Here is a 20043-nt window from a genome sequence, read left to right on the forward strand (position 1 = left end):
AAATCTTATGAGGAAAGGCTGATGGACTTGAGGTTGTTTTCGTTAGAGAGAAGGTTAAGAGGTGACTTAATAGAGGCATACAAAATGATCAGAGGGTTAGATAGGGTGGACAGTGAGAGCCTTCTCCCGCGGATGGAGGTGGCTAGCACGAGGGGACATAAGCATATGGATGATAATGGCATAGTGTAGGTTAGATGGCCTTTAGTTTTTGACTTCCCATGTCGGTGCAACATCGTGGGCCGAAGGGCCTGTACTGAGCTGTATCGTTCTATGTTCTATGTTCTAAAGCCTGCTGGTATCAGTAAACAACTACTTTGGATTGTGATACTTCCACGTGGTGAATTGCCAATCTGACCAAGGTGCACATGGCACAGGACATTGTTTTGTGCATGCTCTCAACCAGTCAGTCAGTTATAAACAGATATTGACAGGACGTTTCAAAAAAAAGGTTGACTTGTAACAGGAGGAAAAAAGCTTTAAATGAGAATTATATTCCATTAAATTGTGACATGATAAAAACTGGCAGCTCTTCCCAAGTCCCATCAAGATTCAAGGCAAACGTTGCGGGATTGAGGGAGAAATGAAAGACCATCATAGTACATGCTTAATGAGGGGAGAATTGGGGATATATACAAGTGGCTGGGGGAGCAGGGAGGCGAGAGGGTGGTGAAGATCAAGGAGAAATAGGAAGCGGAGTTGGGAGGGGAGATCAATTGGGGAGTATGGAGTGAGGAACTGCGTAGGGCAAACGGGACCTCCTCTTGTGCGAGGATGAGCCTGATACAGTTTAAGGTGGTGCACAGGGTGCATATGACTCAGGCAAGAATGAGTAGGTTCTTTCAGGGGTAGCAGATATGAGAGAGAGGTGTGGGTGGAGTCCAGCGAATCACGCACAAATGTTTTGGGGTTGTGAATAATTGGGAAGGTTCTGGGCGGAGTGTTTGCGGTCTTAGCCAGGATAGGGGAGGAGGGGGTGGACCCGGACCCTTTGGTGGCGATATTTGGGGTTTCAGAGAAGCCGGAGCTCATGGAGGGGAGGAAGGCTGATATCGTGGCCTTCGCCTGATTGCCCGGCGACGAATTTTACTGGAGTGGCAGTCGGCATTGCCACTAACAGCTCCACATTATATTGACAAACTGATAAACAACCTGAAGTAAATGCAACCCAAACAAGCTTGGAGTTAATTACAGTTCAAAAGGTAGCCTGTGTCTGTCTTGCAAGGTCAGAATTAGAAATCTTGAACAATAATCAATATCCAAGTTTGTAGTGGAGCTAGGGAGTCTGGAGAGAAGGCAATTATATCCATTAAAAATATCAATTATTCCTTTGGGTTACAGAATCAAAGTGTTGCGTTGAAGGTAAAATTATTTGTTTACTTTTCTGTTTGAACCATCCCACAGCATGCCACATTGTGACAGGGATATTGTTACGACATCCTGGGCAAGTGCACGGTCAATTCCAGCCCCACTCAGCCCGCATTCACAACACCCAAGTGAATTAAATCAATAATTCTTATAAAAATACCCAAAAGTCTTGGCTCTTGGCTGCCACCTTCATCTTAATGCTCTGATTAATGTAGAGCAACAGGAACTGCAGAGTGGGACTACACAATCCACTACTCACTTCCTCTTAAAACTATTTAGGTTGGGACAAACTCATTGAACAGCACTAACCATCTGAAAAAATCCAGGCCAACTTTTCCTCGAGTAAAATAAAATTATGGTGGCACAGTGGTTAGCACAGCTGCCTCACAACCCCAGGGGCCCGGGTTCATTTCTGGCCTTGGTGACGGTCTATGTGGAGTTTGCACGTTCTCCCCATGTCTGTGTGGGTTTCCTCTGGTTGCCCCGGTTTCCTCCCACAGTCCAAAGATGCAGATTAGGTGGATTGGTCATGCTAAATTGCCCTTTAGTGTCCAAAGATTAGGTTAGGTGGGGTTATGGGGATAGGGAAGGGTAGTGGACCTAGGTAGGTTGCTCTTTCAGAGGGTCGGTGGGCTGAATGACCTCCCTCTCACTGTAGGAATTCTATGTTTCTAAGATTTTCTACCTTTTCCTCCAAAGAGTCCTTTAACTAACCAATTTAATTTTGATATCTTGCCTGTGCCGCCAGCCAAAATGAAAAGCACAAAAGCCAGAAGGCCCCAGAGCTCCATTTCTGCTTGGCAATGAATTAGTTAATCTTAAATAGGCTGGTAGCTGCAACTGACTCGAGTTCCAGCCTCAATAGGTTCTTCCATCCAGTGGTGTCCATTCTACTGCCACTCTGGCAGGGCGGATATTGGGAGGCAAAATACTTGTCCTTCCAGCCTCGGTCGACTCTGTCACAATACACTGCAGACGCCTCCGATCAGTCCTCTCTGGTACTTCTTCATTGGGGATGCTTGCTTTTCATGTAATATCAGAGATCTGGCACAGGCAGTGCTGGTGAAAGCCATCCAGCTTACATGACACCTCAGCCATTCTCTCCCATGTTTCACTGGCGTAGATTCCATGGATAGGTAGAGTCGCAGCTCTATGGCCGTGTTGAGGGTATTGGTTACCCATATTGTACTGAGCCACTGGAAGACCGATGCTGCTTTGCTGATAAGAGGAAGTTAAAGGAAAGAAAATGCACTACAGTATAATCTTTCACTCCTCAGGTCTATTCAGTGAGCTTTGCTGAAAATGCAATGTGTGGATAATGGACGGGGACAGGGTTAAACATGGCTGTGCACTGATAACCCAAAAATGTGCAGGGTAGGTAAATTGGCCACAATAAATTGCCCCTTAATTGTAAAAAAAGATAATTAGGCACTAAATTTATTGTAAAATATCGTCCACAGACGTTCATTAGCCAGACTTCCTCACTTGAAGAACCATATTCAAGTATGAGCTGGTAACTCAAAGAGATGAGAAACAGGATAGGTACAAAAATGAAAGAAAAGGACAAGAGTTCTAACTCGGAAGTGCCAACAATAAATTATACACCGGTTACTTTTCCACAAACTAAACATGATAAACAGATACAAGAATAACCTCAGCCAGTACGGGTTACCCTACCGGGAGTGTTACTTTCAAGTACAAATATATCAGAGCAGCCGAATTTGAAAATCTGGGCACCTTACCTTTGCCACATTCTTTGAAGTGGAGATAATTCAAAAATAGTCTGCAGATTAAAACAAAGACACAAAGCTATTATTTAGGTAGAACTTGGCGACACTCCCCTGCTGATCTGTACTATTGTTTGTCAAGACAAGCTGTACGTCATTGGAAAAAAACAATTTTGGACAAAATAGCGTCACAAAAATATTTTCAAAGCTCTGGCAAAAATTGTCACAATAGAGAATTTTTTGTAAGGCATTCCAATAAGACTGCACCTAATGATTCTGATAATTAAATATTCAACCAATTACTGAATGGAGTCACCAGCCACAGTATCCCTGTACTCACAAGGTCAGTTAGCTGGAAGGCTGCTTTGTGATGCAAAGTTGCCATCGTGCCAGGTGACCATAGGCTGCTTTCCCCTTTTGAGGGGTAGAACTGACTGGTGGTGATTTAACCGGAGGGTCACCACACCTCAGGCGAGGGGCAAGGTCGAGGTCAAGAATAACCTCAGCTGGTACAGGAATTGAACCTGCTTTGTTGGCCTTGCTCTGCCTCTCAAACCAGCTGTCCAGCCCACTGAGCTAAACCAGCTAGACTGTAATGGTTCAATTCCTTTGCCAGCTGAGGTTACCATGAAGGAGGTTACCAAGGTCTTCTCAACCTTGCTCCTCGCCCGAGGTGTGGTGGCCCTCAGGTTAAATCAGCACCGGTCAGCTCTTCCCCCTCAAAAGGGGAGATCAGCCTATGGTCCACTGGGGTTATGGCGACTTTCCTGTATTGAGGAGTTGGAAGATGACAGACACTATCCCAACACAAAGGGTCTGAAAATGAATATCTCAATGCAGTTTTCAATTTTAAACAACTCTACGTACAGGTTCATACTTCAATCCTTCCGAAGCTGCCACCATAGTTTCAGCCAAGTCTAGGACATCCGCACCAATATCTGTTTGAAAACAAAAGTATTACTTCAGTTACAAACCCCATGTTGCAAGCAGATCTAAATAGTAACATTGCTCATGGGATGTGGGTGCCGCTTTTATTATTTATTCATTCATGGGATGTGGGTGTCGCTGGCTATGTCAGTATTTATTGCCAACCCTAAATTGTCTTTTGAGAGGTGGTGGTGAGCTTATTTGAACTGCAGCAGTCAACCTGATGTGGGTACATCGACAGTGCTGTTAGGGAGATAGCCCCAGGATTTAAGCCCAGTGAGAGTGAAGCAACGGTGAAGAAGTACCAAGTCAGGATAGTGTGCGACATGGGAGGGGAATTGCCGTTGTCCTTCTCGGGGGTGGAGGCCACATGTTTGGAAGATGCTGCCAAGAGGTCTTGGTGAGTTGCTGCAGTATGTAGATGGTAGACATTGCTATCACTGCGGGTTGAGTGTGGAGGGAGTGCCCATCAAGCGGGCTACTTTGACCTGAATGGTCTCGGGTTTCTTGAATGTTCTTTGACCACTCAGGCAAGTGAAGAGTATTCCATCACACTCCTGACTTGTGTCTTTTAGATAGTGGGCAGGCTTTGGAGAGTCAGAGGGAGAGTTACTCTCCGCAGAATTCCTACACTCCAACCCTTTCTTTTAGCCACTGTATTTATATGGCTGGTCCAGTTCAGTTCCAAGTCAATGGAAACTTCCACAATGTTGACAGTGGGAGATTTATTGATGGTAATGCCACTGAATGTCAAGGGAAGATGACTAGATTCTCTCTTGTTTGATTTGTAAAACTGAGGAAGTTGTGCCAAGGAGTAATAAACATGGACCCTTTTATATTAAAACAAACTTTAATTTAAACACAGAATCAACCATAATAGCAACAAAGAAATAGCTTTACAGTTAACTGTTACAACAGTTCTTAAGTAAAAGAGAAAACCTTAACCTACTTCCTAAACTTGCCACTTAATTCCAATTAATCAGACCAATATATTTCAAATACCACTCAAGAATAAAGTTAACACCCAGATTTCTACTTGCTTTTTTCTGTGCAGAACCTTTGGAGAGAACCTTTCAGGACAAACTGAAACACCTCTGTTCAGATGAGTGTTCTTGGACCAACTGACTTTTTAGACAGACCTGGCTCCTCCCATTAACTACATAATCTGTCCCCTCAGCAGAAGGCATTCTTCTGTCTCCTCCCACTAGATTCACATGACCTGGACCAAACACCATACTCCTCAAAATTATCTACAACCCAGTTGTCGTTGAAACATAAACAATATTCCATTAGCAGAATACTTCACCTGCAATATCATTGATTACCTCACTTTTATGACCCCTTAATCATAGCAGCCATATTGCCTGTATGCATTAACAGGTTTTAAAAACATTACTGCAAAAAAAAAAAGACAATTTTTTTGCATCCATCACAATGATCATTGTCTGGCACTGGTGTGTGTGAATTGTTACTTCCCACTTACCATCCCACGTCTTACTGGACGTGGCACGGACTGCTTCAGAATCTGAGCAGTCATGAATGGTGAACATTTTGCGATCGGTGAATATTCCCTCTTCTGACCTTATGATGTAGGGAAATACATAAATGAAGCAGAAGTTGGTTGGACCTAGGACACTACCCTGAGGCAGTCCTGCCCTGGGACTGAGATAGACCTCCAACAACCACAACGATCTTCCTTTAGGTAGGACTCCAACCAGTGAAGACTTTTCCCTCACCGATTCTCATTGCCTTCAGTTTTGCTCGGGCACCTTGAAGCCACTCAGTCAAATGTTGCAATGACGTCAGGGGAAGTCACTCTCGCCTCATCAAAACTGACAACGGGTCATCTGGACTCGAAACTTCAGCTCTTTTCTCTCCCTATAGCTACTGCCAGACCTGCTGAGATTTTCCAGCATTTTCTCTTTGGTTTCAGATTCCAGCATCCGCAGTAATTTGCGTTTATCCAGTGGTCATCTCTCTTGTCCGTGTTTGGATCAAGGTCGTAATGAGGTCAGCAGCAGAGTGGCCCTGGCGGAATCTTAACGAGAGTCAGAGAGCAGGTTATTGCTGAGCATCGGTTGATAGCATTGTCGACAAACTTTTCCATTACTTTGCTGATGACTGAGAGCAGATGATAGGACAGTAATTGGCCGGCGTGGGTTTGTCCTGCGGTCAGGATACAGCTGGGCAATTTTCCACATTTCCAGGTAGATGCCAGCATTGTAACTGTCCTGGAACAGCTTGGCTAGTGCAAGGGGGTGGCCAGTTCTGGAGCTAGTTCTAATTGCCAGAATGTTGTTGGGACTCCGTCTTTGCAGTGTCCAGTGCTTTCAGCTGTTTCTTGATATCATGTGGAGTGAATCAAATTAGTTGAAGACTGGCAGCTGCAATGCTGGGGATGTCAGGAGATGGCACGCCCATTTGGCACTTCTATCTGAAGATGGTCACAAATACTTCAGCCTTTGTGCTTGATGTGCTGTGCTTCCCCCACTGAGGATGGGTATAGTTGTGGGACCTCTTTCTGTTTGTTGTTTATTTGTCCACTATCATCACGACAGGATGTGGCAGGATTTCAGAGCTTAGATCTGATCCATTGATTGTGGGATCGCTTGTTGTTTCCACTATTCAGCAGTGAGAGGCAGTGGCTCAGTGGCATTGTCGCTGGATGAGTAATCCAGAGACCCAGAATCATTCTCTGGGGACCTGGGTTCGGATGGCAAATGGGGAAATTTGAACTCCGTAAAAGTCAAAAGATGACCGTCAATTGTCGTAAAAACCCATCTGGTTTACTATTGCCCTTTCGGGGAAGGAAATCTGCCGTCCTTACCTGGTCTGGCCTAGATAGGACTCCCATGACAATGTAGCTTCAACAGCTTGACACTTCATTTTTAGGTATTCCCAGTGTTGCTCCTGGCGCCATACATCATTGAAACAGACTTTACCCTTGCTTGATGGTAATTGTAGAGTGGGTAAATGCCAGGCCAAAAGGTTGAATATAATTCTGCTACCAATGCCCACGTGTCTCATGGATGTCCAGTGTTGACTTGCTAGATCGGTTTGAAATCTATCCCATCAAGCATGGCGGTAGTGCCATCCACGTGTGGTGGGTATTCTCAGTGTGCAGGTAGGTCTTTGTCTCCCCAAGGACTGTGGGTGGTCACTTATCAATACTGTCATGGAAAGATTCATTTGTGACAGCTAGGTTGGTAAAGTGAAGTCAAATAGGTCTCCCCTTCAAATGGGGTTTTCTCTCTTTACCTTTGACAAATCTGGGTTGGCTCTCCCCTATTAGTTGTTGCTAGTTCAAGGGCTGTTAATTTTCCTTGGATTCTGGTTTCAAAGGCTTTCCCAACACCAATATTAAACTGCCATGCGCACAATTGCCAGATTTAGCCTTCACCCTTTATCCTACTACTTGAAGTTGCACTGACAATTAGGAGACCATTGAGTAGAACTTCATGCATGGTGTTCAGTGAACAAGCACGGAGTTTTGCATTTTCCCATTCAACAGAGTGCAAGTGGACAGCAAGGCTGTACGGAGTTTAATACAGCTAAAAATCTAAACTGCACTGCTTGCTGCAGGGTAGCTGGGATACAGATCAATATAGTTTGATGATTACCGCAGCTAAAATCTTCCTATATTTTGTTTTCTTCCTGTGTTAATCCTGTACTCCACCGAGCATTACTTGTCTAACTGGCAGACTCGCGAGTTGGGAAATCATGTTGCAGCTGTATAAAACCTTGGTTACGCCGCATTTGGAGTACTGCATGTAGTTCTGATCACCACATTATCCGAAGGGCGTGGAATCTTTGGAGAGAGTGCAAAGAAGGTTCACCAGGGTGTTGCCTGGTCTCGAGGGAGTTGGCTAATAATAATCTTTATTGCCACAAGTAGGCTTACATTAACACTGCAATGAAATCCCTTTCCTGCGGCCTGTTTGGTACACAGAGGGAGAATTCAGAATGTCCAATTCACATAACAAACGCACCTTTTTTTGGGGGCTTGAGAGAGGAAACCGGATGAAACCCAGGCAGACACAGGGAGAACGCGCAGACTCACACAGTGACCCAAGCCGGGAATCGATCCCAGGATCCTGGAACTGTGAAACACAGTGCTAACTGTGCTGCCCATCGTCTCAACCCGCCGCCCATAGTGCGCTTGAGGAGAGGTGGAATAAACTGGGATTGTTTTTGCTGGAAAGACGAAGGGAGACCTGACAAAATGATGAGAGGCACAGACAGGGTGGATAGTCAGAGGCCTTTTACAAGGGTGGAAGTGTCAATTACACGGGGGCAGACGTTCAAGGTGAGAGGGGAAAGTTTAAGGGAGATGTGCGGGTTAAGTTTTTCACACAGAGTGGTGGGTGCCTGGAACGCGCTGCCAGAAGATGTGGTGGAAGCAGCACATTAGCAACATTTAAGAGGCATCTGGATGGGTCCATGAATGGGAAAGAAATAGAGGGATATGAACCGAGCAAGAGCAGAAGTTTGTTTTTTGTTAGGGCATCATGATCGGCGTAGGCTTGGAGGGCCGAAGGGCCTGTTCCTGTGCTGGACTTTTCTTTGTAAAATTCAACTACAAACCCATGCACGAGACCCAACAGATTGTAGTGTTGAATGCTCCCATGTCAGACATTTTAAAAATCTGAATACAACTCTAGTATTGTCATGCAAGTTATTTTGCATTAACAAGTTATTTAAAGTAATTAATTAGGATTACATCAATGAATGCATCGTGAAAATATTGACATTGGTAAGTACTTACAATGACATTTCATTGAAACTGTAATATCTAAATTGATTCGCAGCTTGCTGCAAGATAAAAGAAGCATTTAGAATAAAATTATCAATTTCAAAACCAAATCAACTTTTTGTAGCTTTCTTCTTCAACAAGAACATTACCTGAGCAATGTCACGTATAAATATTAATAATGTTGCATTAGTAAGAGTGGAACAATGTGTGATTGCCAATTATTTCCAGGAATGTAGATTGACCCAAATTAACAAAATATTAAATTGGTCACAAGAGTCAGAAAGACCATATCCCAAAACGCAAAATAGGAACCAGCATTCCAAACATCTTTCAGTCTCTCCGCCTGCTCCTGAAGCCGAGCAAAAAAAACAAAAGATTGAATCCATGAACCCAACCACACGGCTTCTCTGCCACCCTGCTCATTTTGGTCTTAATCTGGGTCCCATCAAAGCTCGCCTGACCCCAGCGACACTCTTTCAGGAGCAGCAGAATTCAGCTTGCTCCTACTCAACAATAGGATTGAAAGCCTCAATGCAATCATATAGCCACTATTAGTGGAAAGTGACTTTACAAAAGCTTCTTAAAAAAGAAACCCCAAAAGCAGAATAATCTTTATTATTGTCACAAGTAGGCTTACATTAACACTGCAATTAAGTTACTGTGAAAATCCCCTAGTCGCCAGATTCCGGCACCTCTTCAGGTACACAGAGGGAGAATTCAGAATGTCCAATTCACCTAACAAACCCGTCTATCGGGACTTGTGGGAGGAAACCTGAGCACCCGGAGGAAACCCACGCAGACACGGGGAGAACGTGCAAACTCCTCACAGACAATGACCCAAGCCGGGAATCAAACCTGGGACCCTGGTGCTGTGAAGCAACAGTGCTAACCACTATGTTACTGTGCGAAATACTAGTGTTTTGCAATTTTTGTTGATTTGCTGGTCGATTCCCATTCCAAGTGGCCACTTAAAACTTACACTCAAGGCTAGGGCTGTAAAAGACGGCACATAAAATGGACTAATTCCAGATCTGTATCCGGTGGAGTCACTGAACACTTTTGAATACACAGTCAATGCAGCAAGGGAACACACAAAAGCGCTCAAAAAAATATTCACCTGGCAAAATCTTTGTCTACTTCATAATCATACTTCATCCATGTGTCACAATACACAAAAATTCCATTGTGGACAACAGAGCTATGGTGGTGAAGGCAATTATGGAAACTGTAAATGAATAATTGTCAGTTAAAGTACGTTAACAAAAAAAATACAGCTACTTAAAAATAATAAAACAGTAGCTAGAAAATAAAGTTTGAAATACCCGTTCCGCCACTTGTGGAAGTTTCAATATAACTCTCAGGAACCTTTGGAAAGGCATCAAGCTCCTTCACTAAATTCAATGCTTTCTTCTTATTTAATCGCCTCATCTTCAAATATACATTCACGAGCCTTCCCTTTCAGCTTCATAAATTGAACCTGCAAACATGTTAAATTCCATTAATGCAATGTTGAAAATAAAGGAATAATACTGAAGACGTTATATAAAGCTGCATACTATACAAAACCGCTTCGACGGTAAAAGAGACAAGCTTTGGTTTCAAACTCTTAACATGCATAGACATAGCATGTGGCTTTAATTTATATATCGAGTAGAATGATGAAGTGTATGATTCATTGGCCCGGATTTTATAATGGTAATGATGGTGAAGCTATTAGCTTTAGTTGTCACTACTTATTTAAAACGGACACAGAGCCCGCACGTGTGCAGTTAAATGTGGAAATCTTAAAAGCTGCTGTCAAGTGATGCGACACTTTCCCACCAATGCCTACCCAGAATGCAGTCAAGTAGAAATCACTAAACTGATATGAACTTTCCTTTTACACTAGTGTGGTCTCACTGTAAAAAAAATACTTACATACAGTAGAATGAGGTGTAACTGGGTTTTTAAGGCATACAAAGTTTATAATTACCACCGAACTACCTCACTGCCCTGAAATTTTCAAATTGTGGAATATCAATTTTCTTCCATGATAGAAAGTATGCATTTTAAAAAGAGTTTATTTTCAAAGTTGTAAGGTCTATCAGCTACTACCTTAGCACCCTCTATGTCCCAATCACATATTTTGCTCTCAGTATAAGAAGTGAAGGATAATCAGTGCATTTTATTGCCTGGTCAGTGGCCTCTGAAAATACTTCAACACAACTGGCTGCTTACCTACACGGTTGCCGGATGCCTGGGAATCCCCTTGACCTGGCACCAGAATCTCATAGCAATATGAAAGGGGACATTCACGCCATTGAAATTGCTAGATTTTTGTGCAAAGCTTCCTTTGAGGCCAATGGTAATCGGCATTGCTTCGCCATTGACTGCGAAATCCAGGCTATTGCTTTGAATACCATATCTATTTCCTTTGTTCACTTAATGTCAAAGGAAAAGTCTCTGCTATCTCAAACCAGGTGAAAATGTTTATATTTTAAATTCTTTTTTTTAAATTTAGAGTATCCAATTATTTTCTTTCCCAATTAAGGGACAATTTAGCGTGGCCAATCCACCTAACCAGCACATCTTTGGGTTGTGGGGATGAAACCCACGCAGACACAGGGAGAATGTGCAAACTCCACAGAGAGTCACCCGGGGCCAGGATTGAACCTGGGACCTCGGCGCCGTGAGGCAGTAGTGCTAACCATTGCACCGTATATTTTAAGTTCTATGGCGCAGACATGAATTTTGGGCAATACAGTACAACCTATTTTGACAATTGACAGGATACAATGTGCAACGGCAGTGTGATATTGGGATCAAGAGGTCACAATTCACTCCCAATTGCTTAACATTTGCATAGAATTTAATTCTTTGTAAACTCAGGCTGAAAATCTGTAACACAAATGGCTGGAATTACATAACCAGCCAGTCGGCACCTGTAAAGCAGAGGTCTGCTGTTTATGGTACATCCTTCAAACATTCTGATGATGTATCCCAATTTGACAACAGAAAACAAATGTACAAACCCAGGTGATAAGAACTGCTCACACGGCCTACTTGATACATCACACAAAGAATCGTGTAGGCAAAATTCCTCCATAATGTACCAACGAACAATTAAACCATTGATTCTAAATAAATCCTTTAGTTATTCACACTTTCCTCTATTGAATTCTATATTCCTTCAAAATGCCATAAATACAAGGCCTATTCTTGGTTTTGGTATTCCGAGCCTCAATTCATGATAACTTTCCCCGCCCCAATGTTGCCTTTACTGACTTCATCCCACCACCCCTCCCTATGCCACCACAGTTGTCCCTCCTCCCAACTATCCACTGCTTTGCTTCCCATTTATGGTCACCGTCTCCTCTTTCCCCCTACAACAGGAGCTCACTACTACATTGCCAGTACATACTGCTTCTCACCCTTCGCATAGCTGACACGTTATCAAATATCACACAAATAAATTGCTTACATCTGTAAAGGAACACCTTTTACAGTAGTTTATAGGAACAAATATAACAGAAAAATGCATAGATTTAAAATAATACGTCAGAAGCTGCAGGAGTACAACAGGGAATTCTTCCAACTCGATTTGTTAATTAAATGTGTACGCAAATTTTATTTTCTTCTCGGTTTACGTATTCTCACTCCAAATAGTAACCCAAAGATGCAGATGTTCTTTTTTTCCTGTGGTCACTCCTTCCTCCAAGACGGTATGAGAAACAGCCAGTATGGTTTCCTCAGAACGGTAAATTACTGACCATAGAGTGGCCTCTCCACCCCTTAAGCTGTAGAAGCTGGAGGCCTTCTACCTTGGGAGCAGCAGCAGGATGCATCATGTCAGGTAAGTGAGCGAGAGGGTGCTTCAAAACTGACCCGCTTCTCCAACACTTTTTTTTTTAAATACAATTCTTTTTTTTTTTTAAATGGCTTTTTACAGCAGGTCATTTCTCTGGGGCAGGGCGTCACATATTCTATCTGGCTGAGTGACCTGCTGCCGCACTGGCAGGCAGGGAAAGCCTCTGGACCTGCCAAGACCACTGTTCACCCTGGTTGCTGCCAGGACGCCACCAGCACCCAGCTAACTTGGCCCCCATCTCCTCTGAAAATTGGAAAACCCCAGGCTCACTCTGTTGCAGACCCTCCCTCCCCAAGAAAAGTGACCGGGGGCGGGGTGGGAGCTGGGGCACCAGAACGGAGGCAAACATCGCTTTTTCTAGCAACCGCCCACTTGTGTTACTGAGCAGGGCTGAAAATCAAACCCCGGATTTTTCAACAGTTCCCAAATTGGATCTTGTCCCTCCTCCCAACTATCCACTGCTTTGCTTCCTGTTATGGTCACCGTCTCCTCTGTTCCCCTCCAACAGGAGCTCACTACTACATTGTCCAGTACATACTGCTTCTCACCGTTTGCATAGCTGACATGTGATCAAATATCACACAAATAAATTGCTTACATCTGTAAAGGAACACCTTTTACAGTAGTTTATAGGAACAAATAAACAGAAAAATGCATCGATTTAAAATAATACGTCAGAAGCGGCATTTGCACTTGGAAGCATTTGTGCAAAGTTGGCTCGATTTACACAGGCAACTAATGTTTTAGTGTAAATGTTGGGTCAGAGATCAAGAAAAAAGACAGAATCATAGAATTTACAGTGCAGGAGGCCACCATTCGGCCCATCGGGTCTGCACCAGCCCTTGGAAAGAGCATCTTTCTTAAGCCCACACCTCCACCCTATCCCTGTAACTCCATCTAACCTTTCGTTCACTAAAGGGAAATATAGCATGGCCAATCCGCCTCACCTGCACATCTTTGGACTGTGGAGGAAACCGGAGCAGGCGGAGGAACCCACACAGACACGGGGGAGAAGTGCAAACTCCGCACAGACAGTCACCCGAGGCCGGAATTGAACCCGGGACCCTGGAGCTGTGAGGCAGTAGTGCTAACCACTGTGTCACACAATAGATTGAAACATGACTGGGACACGAGAAAGAACTGCATAGTGGGAATGAGAGAAAAAAAAAACTTTTTTGGGGGGTTTTAGTCAGTAATATTACAGAATATCAACTAATTGGGGTTAAAACATAAATACAACTAACCTAGCTCTGATCAAATTGAAACACTCACTTTTCAGCTGTGGTTAGTTTCAGCTATCTGTTCCTGCACCATCGTTCTATCCAACCAAGATTCTGCAGGATTCCAGGCAAACCTCAGGCCAGAATCAGTAAGTCGGGTGGGACAGCTGAGCACCTGGAGAAATTTCATGGACAAGGACAAAGTAAGTATGGCACTGCCAACAGTGCAAACAACAACTACGCAACATTTCAGAAAAAAATTAGTTCAAGGTTATTTTTGCGGGAATTGTTTTCCACATTTATCTTCATGCTTCCATCCATTAATAGCTTTAAGCAGCCTGCTTAATAGTCAACTGGTTAAGTGATTGCAGTTTGGAGTAACTTCAAACAGGGATTGGCCAGCCTTTTGAACTGTGCGAGTGTTTCACGAGGTTGGGTCCATGCAATGGGAGAATAAATTGGATGCATAGAACAAAGTAACGTGAGCCTCTCTTTATGCAAACTGTCATCCGTACACAAAAAGCAGAGCACCAACAATAATAATAATCTTTATTGTCACAAGTAGGCATACATTAACACTGCAATGAAGTTACTGTGAAAAGCCTCTAGTCGCCACACTCCGACGCCTGCTCGGGTACAGAGAGGAAGAATTCTGAATGTTCCATTCATCCAACAAGTATGTCATGCGGGACTTGTGGGAGGAAACCGGTACGCCCGGAGGAAACCCACGCGGACACAGGGAGAGCTTGCAAACGCCACACAGACACTCCAAAACCGGGAATCGAACCTGGGACCCTGTAAAGCCATAGTGCTAACCACTATGCTGATAGTTCAAACTGCAAAGGATGAAAGGAATCAGATGTGAAATTGTGACGAAGTAAGAAGAATTCACATTTTGCGTAATCCTGGCTTGACCCAACCTCAGAACAGTACCTCCTACAGTGTGACAATTCACTTCCTGCAGCAAACATCAATTTGAATTCCTTAAAACTATGTTAATTCTATACTTAGCAAAGTTATGCGACTAACGCGAACGAGAAATCTAACACCCAGCGGCCAGTGGAGTGGTTGGACTGCTTTGAAAGGATGTGACGCTCAATCTAGCAATATGAACTATGCATGAAGCTACATAATACATGTTTGGACCTACAGGTAGACGATCAGTGCTCCAACTGTGTCAGAGTTTCCATCGTTTAATTGGTATTTGTAGCATTTTTTGGATGGTTTATTGTGTGCTATTTCTTCTTTGTATCAAAAATTCTCAAACAATCCTGAAAAAAATCCCTTTTACAATCATGGCAATTCCTTATTCCCTGCCGTCACCCTTCTCTCCCAATCCCTTTCTCTAATGAAGCTTGCTTCAAGGCTGAAAGTGGTCTTCCACCTGTCACTCAGTTCAATCTGGTGTTAGCTTCCTACAGCAACCCTGACTGTCAATGCAGCTCACTCCCCAACACTCCTATCCTTTATTGAATTTCACCCCATATTTGTGTTTGAGGAGTGATCGAGTTGGATGAGATTATAATCCTTCGAGTTCGGAAGAATGAGGGGGAATCTCATAGAAACCTATAAAATTCTAACAGAACTGGACTGGGTAGATGCAAGAACGTTGTTCCCGATGGTGAAAGTGTCCGGAACCAGGGATCAGTCTGAGGATATAGGGTAGACCATTGAGGACTAAGATAAGAGACATTCTTACCTAGAGAACGCTCGACCCAAGGGATTTGCGACCACAGAAAGCAGTTAAGGCCAAAACACTGTTTTTAAGAAGCGGTTAGATAAATGAAATGAAAATTGCTATGTCACAAGTAAGCTTCAAATGAAGTTACTGTGAAAGCCCCCAGTCGCCACATTCCGGCGCCTGTTCGGGGAGGCTGAGTACGGGAATTGAACCCGTGCTGCTGGCCTGCCTTGGTCTGCTTTCAAAGCCAGTGATTTAGCCGTGTGCTAAACCAGCCAGCCCAGATATAGCTCTTGGGGAAAAGGGGATCAAAGGATATGCGGAAGGCTCGATCAGGTTGAGTCAGATGATAAATTATCATAATGAATGGCGGAGCAGACTCGAAGGCCACCTCCACCTGCTCCTATTTTCTATATTTCTCATTCCGTTCTCCCACTGACAGTTTTGCACGTGGGTCTACAAGTCGAATGTCCAACCTCATCATCAACCTGCAAGCAATGACTGAAGGGATACATTAAAGTATAATTAGCTGTATGTTTGCAATGGCACTGCTCTACTGATGCACAGTTTTAGAAGGGCCACTGTGACACAATGCCCAACTTCTGTCAATTGCACGGACACAAAATCTGCAAGGTTCTGTCAGAGATTACAGCATTTTCTTTTGAGGAGCAGTGTAACAGCTCTCACCAATAGACTCAGCATTGAAACAATGTAATGATGTGAACTTGGTACAAGAGGCCCCAAGACACAAGAAAAAGTTAGGGATGGTGCATTTAGCTGCAAATGAATTTTTAAAATACTCGGACAAGTGACATTACTACAAAACAACATCCCTGGTCCTAAAATTTCAATTTTTTATTTTTACAAATGTGGAATCGTATTCCTTCAGAACTTGAATGCTATGTTTTAAATGCTTTTTCTCTTATTTCCTTCCGGAACGGTAGCACAGTGGTTACCACTGCCGTTGCACGGTGCCAGGGTCCCAGGTTCGATTCCCACTTGGGTCACTTTCCGTGCGGAATCTGCACGTCCTCCCAGTGTCTGCGTGGGATCCTCCAGTTTTACTCCCACAAGTCCCGAAAGATGTGCTGTTAGGTGAATTCGACATTCTGAATTCTCCCTCCGTCTACCCGAACAGGCGCCGGAACGTGGCAACTAAGGGATTTTCACAGTGGACTTCATTGCAGTGCTAATGTAGAACATAGAACAGTACAGCACAGAACAGGCCCTTCGGCCCTCGATGTTGTGCCGAGCCATGATCACCCTACTCAAACCCACGTATCCACCCTATACCCACCTCCCAATTGTTCAAAATGTGCCTGAAGTAATCTCAAAGGATAAATGAGGAAATTTAGGAGCGAGAGCTACCATGGAGGAAAAGCAAGGCATCACATTCTAACACTCTACGTGTGTGTGAGAGACACCAGTTTGGGGAATTATTTCAACAGTTCAACATGTACGAAGATTCGAGCAAACAATACAAACAGCCTGATAACACTTGACCTGAACACTGAATAAACCTTTTCCTTCTATTGTCCAGAAGGATCCACAACATTTATAAAAAGGAAATCTAGGGGGAAATGAGTCGTAGGTCTACAGCACAGGAAAAGGCCCTTTGGCCCCATCATGTCTATATCAGTCAAAGATAAATACCGAACCATTCCAATCAGCGAACCATTCTAATCCCATTTTCCAGCTCTTGGCCCATAGCCTTGGGCATCAGGGGTGCACATCTCAATACATCTTAAACGTTACGAGGATCTTTGGCCTCCAACTCCCTTTTCCGAGAGTTCCTGACTCGCTCTGTATGGACTGCGTGGTCACACAATCTATACAGTGCAGAAGGAGGCCATTCGGTCCATCGAGTCTGCACTGACCGTCTGAAAGAGCCCCCTGCCCAGGCTGCACCCTGCCCAGGCCACACCCTGCCCTATCCTGCAAATCTTTTAATCACTACGTGGCAATTTTAGCATGGCCAATCTACCTAACCTGCACATCTTGGGTCGGCAAACATTACGAAATAGGCGCTCAAGGGGAATGACAAAAGGCCACTAAGCCCAACCGAAAAGAAAACGCTGCCAAGACTTGCTGGCACCAGACAAATAGGCACAATGATTAAAACTGGCAAATGGTTGAAACATATGGTGCACTGGACCATCGCTGCGTCCTCCATGAGTCCCTACACCACTCCAGATCGGAGATAACACTCACACCAGGAGTTGGGATGTGCGCAAGAGCACAGCTGAATATTGCCGTGGAACCCAGGGATCCCGGCCAGAATGAGGGGGTGTGGAGTCAGTGAGGGGGGGTCGGCGAGTGGGGGGGGGGGGGTCGGCGTGTGGGGGGGGGGTCAGCGAGTGGGGGGGGGGGGGTCAGCGAGTGGGGGGGGGGGGTCAGCGAGTGGGGGGGGGGGTCAGCGAGTGGGGGGGGGTCAGCGAGTGGGGGGGGGGTCAGCGAGTGGGGGGGGGTCAGCGAGTGGGGGGGGGGTCAGCGAGTGGGGGGGGTCAGCGAGTGGGGGGGGTCAGCGAGTGGGGGGGGTGTGAGGGGGGGGTCAGCGAGTGGGGGGGGTGTGTGAGGGGGGTGTGTGAGGGGGGGTGTGTGAGGGGGGGTGTGTGAGGGGGGGGGGTGTGAGGGGGGGTGTGTGAGGGGGGGGGTGTGTGAGGGGGGGTGTTGAGGGGGGGGTGTGAGGGGGGGGGGTGTGAGGGGGGGGTGGGAGGGGGGGGGTGTGAGGGGGGGGGTGTGAGGGGGGGGTGTGAGGGGGGGGTGTGAGGGGGGGGGTGTGAGGGGGGGGGGGGGTGTGTGAGGGGGGGGGTGTGTGAGGGGGGGTGTGTGAGGGGGGGTGTGTGAGGGGGGGTGTGTGAGGGGGGTGTGTGAGGGGGGGTGTGTGAGGGGGGGGGTGTGAGGGGGGGGTGTGAGGGGGGGGGTGTGAGGGGGGGGGGTGTGAGGGGGGGGGTGTGAGGGGGGGGGTGTGAGGGGGGGTGTGAGGGGGGGTGTGTGAGGGGGGGGTGTGAGGGGGGGGGTGTGAGGGGGGGGTGTGAGGGGGGGGGTGAGGGGGGGGTGTGAGGGGGGGGTGTGAGGGGGGTGTGAGGGGGGGGTGTGAGGGGGGGTGTGAGGGGGGGGTGTGAGGGGGGGTGTGAGGGGGGGGTGTGGGGGGGGGGTGTTGGGGGGGGGGTGTGAGGGGGGGTGTGAGGGGGGGGTGTGAGGGGGGGTGTGAGGGGGGGTGTGAGGGGGGGTGTGAGGGGGGGGTGTGAGGGGGGGGTGTGAGGGGGGGGGTGTGAGGGGGGGGGTGAGGGGGGGGGTGAGGGGGGGGTGAGGGGGGGGGTGAGGGGGGGGGTGAGGGGGGGGGTGAGGGGGGGGTGAGGGGGGGTGTGAGGGGGGGTGTGAGGGGGGGTGTGAGGGGGGGTGTGAGGGGGGGTGTGAGTGAGGGGTGTGAGTGGGGGGTGCGAGGGGGGGGGGTGCAAGGGGGGGGGTGCAAGGGGGGGGGGTTGCAAGGGGGGGGGGTGCGAGGGGGGGGTGCGAGGGGGGGGTGCGAGGGGGGGTGCGAGGGGGGGGTGCGAGGGGGGGGGGGTGCGAGGGGGGGGGGTGCGAGGGGGGGTGCGAGGGGGGGTGCGAGGGGGGGTGCGAGGGGGGGGGGTGTGAGGGGGGGTGAGAGGGGGGGGTCAGGGTTGTGTGAGGGGGGTGTGCGGTGGGGGGGTGAATGGGGGGGGGTGAATGGGGGGGGTGTGAGGGGAGGGGGGTGTGAGTGGGGGGGTGTGAGGGGGGTGTGAGGGGGGGTGGGGGGGGGTGTGAGGGGGGGGTGTGAGGGGGGGTGTGAGGGGGGTGTGAGGGGGGGTGTGAGGGGGGGGTGTGAGGGGGGGGTGTGAGGGGGGGGTGTGAGGGGGGGGTGTGAGGGGGGGGTGTGAGGGGGGGGTGTGAGGGGGGGGGTGTGAGGGGGGGGTGTGAGGGGGGGGTGTGAGGGGGGGGTGTGAGGGGGGGGTGTGAGGGGGGGGTGTGTGAGGGGGGTGTGAGGGGGGTGTGAGGGGGGTGTGAGGGGGGGGTCAGGGTGTGTGAGGGGGTGTGTGCGGTGGGGGGGTGAATGGGGGGGGTGAATGGAGGGGTGAATGGAGGGGGTGTGAGGGGAGGGGGGTGTGAGTGGGGGTGTGAGGGGGGTGTGTGAGGGGGGTGTGTGAGGGGGGTGTGTGAGGGGGGTGTGAGGGGGGGGTGTTGTGAGGGGGGGGGTGTGAGGGGGGGGTGTGAGGGGGGGGTGTGAGGGGGGGGGTGTGAGGGGGGGTGTGAGTGGGGGTGTGAGGGGGGGGGGGTGTGAGGGGGGGTGTGAGGGGGGGTGTGAGGGGGGGTGTGAGGGGGGTGTGAGGGGGGGTGTGAGGGGGGGTGTGAGGGGGGGTGTGAGGGGGGGGTGAGGGTGTGTGAGGGGGGGTGTGCGGTGGGGGGGTGAATGGAGGGGTGAATGGAGGGGTGAATGGGGGGGGTGTGAGGGGAGGGGGTGTGAGTGGGGGGGGTGTGAGGGGGGTGTGTGAGGGGGGGGT

General features: G+C 47.5%; 1 protein-coding gene across 1 annotated transcript in view; it reads right to left on the minus strand.

Moving 5' to 3' along the window:
• LOC119954713 (endoplasmic reticulum-Golgi intermediate compartment protein 2-like) overlaps window positions 1-20043 on the minus strand; it is a 63457-nt gene that overhangs the window by 42708 nt on the left and 706 nt on the right. The window contains 8 exon segments of the mRNA XM_038780196.1: window position 3038; window positions 3108-3148; window positions 3960-4030; window positions 8785-8831; window positions 9890-9950; window positions 9953-9997; window positions 10095-10249; window positions 13892-14014. Coding sequence (XP_038636124.1) covers window position 3038; window positions 3108-3148; window positions 3960-4030; window positions 8785-8831; window positions 9890-9950; window positions 9953-9997; window positions 10095-10200 — 372 coding nt within the window. The 5' untranslated portion in view covers window positions 10201-10249; window positions 13892-14014.

The sequence above is a fragment of the Scyliorhinus canicula genome, chromosome 20 (assembly GCF_902713615.1).
Source record: "Scyliorhinus canicula chromosome 20, sScyCan1.1, whole genome shotgun sequence".
Classification (NCBI taxonomy): Eukaryota; Metazoa; Chordata; class Chondrichthyes; order Carcharhiniformes; family Scyliorhinidae; genus Scyliorhinus; species Scyliorhinus canicula.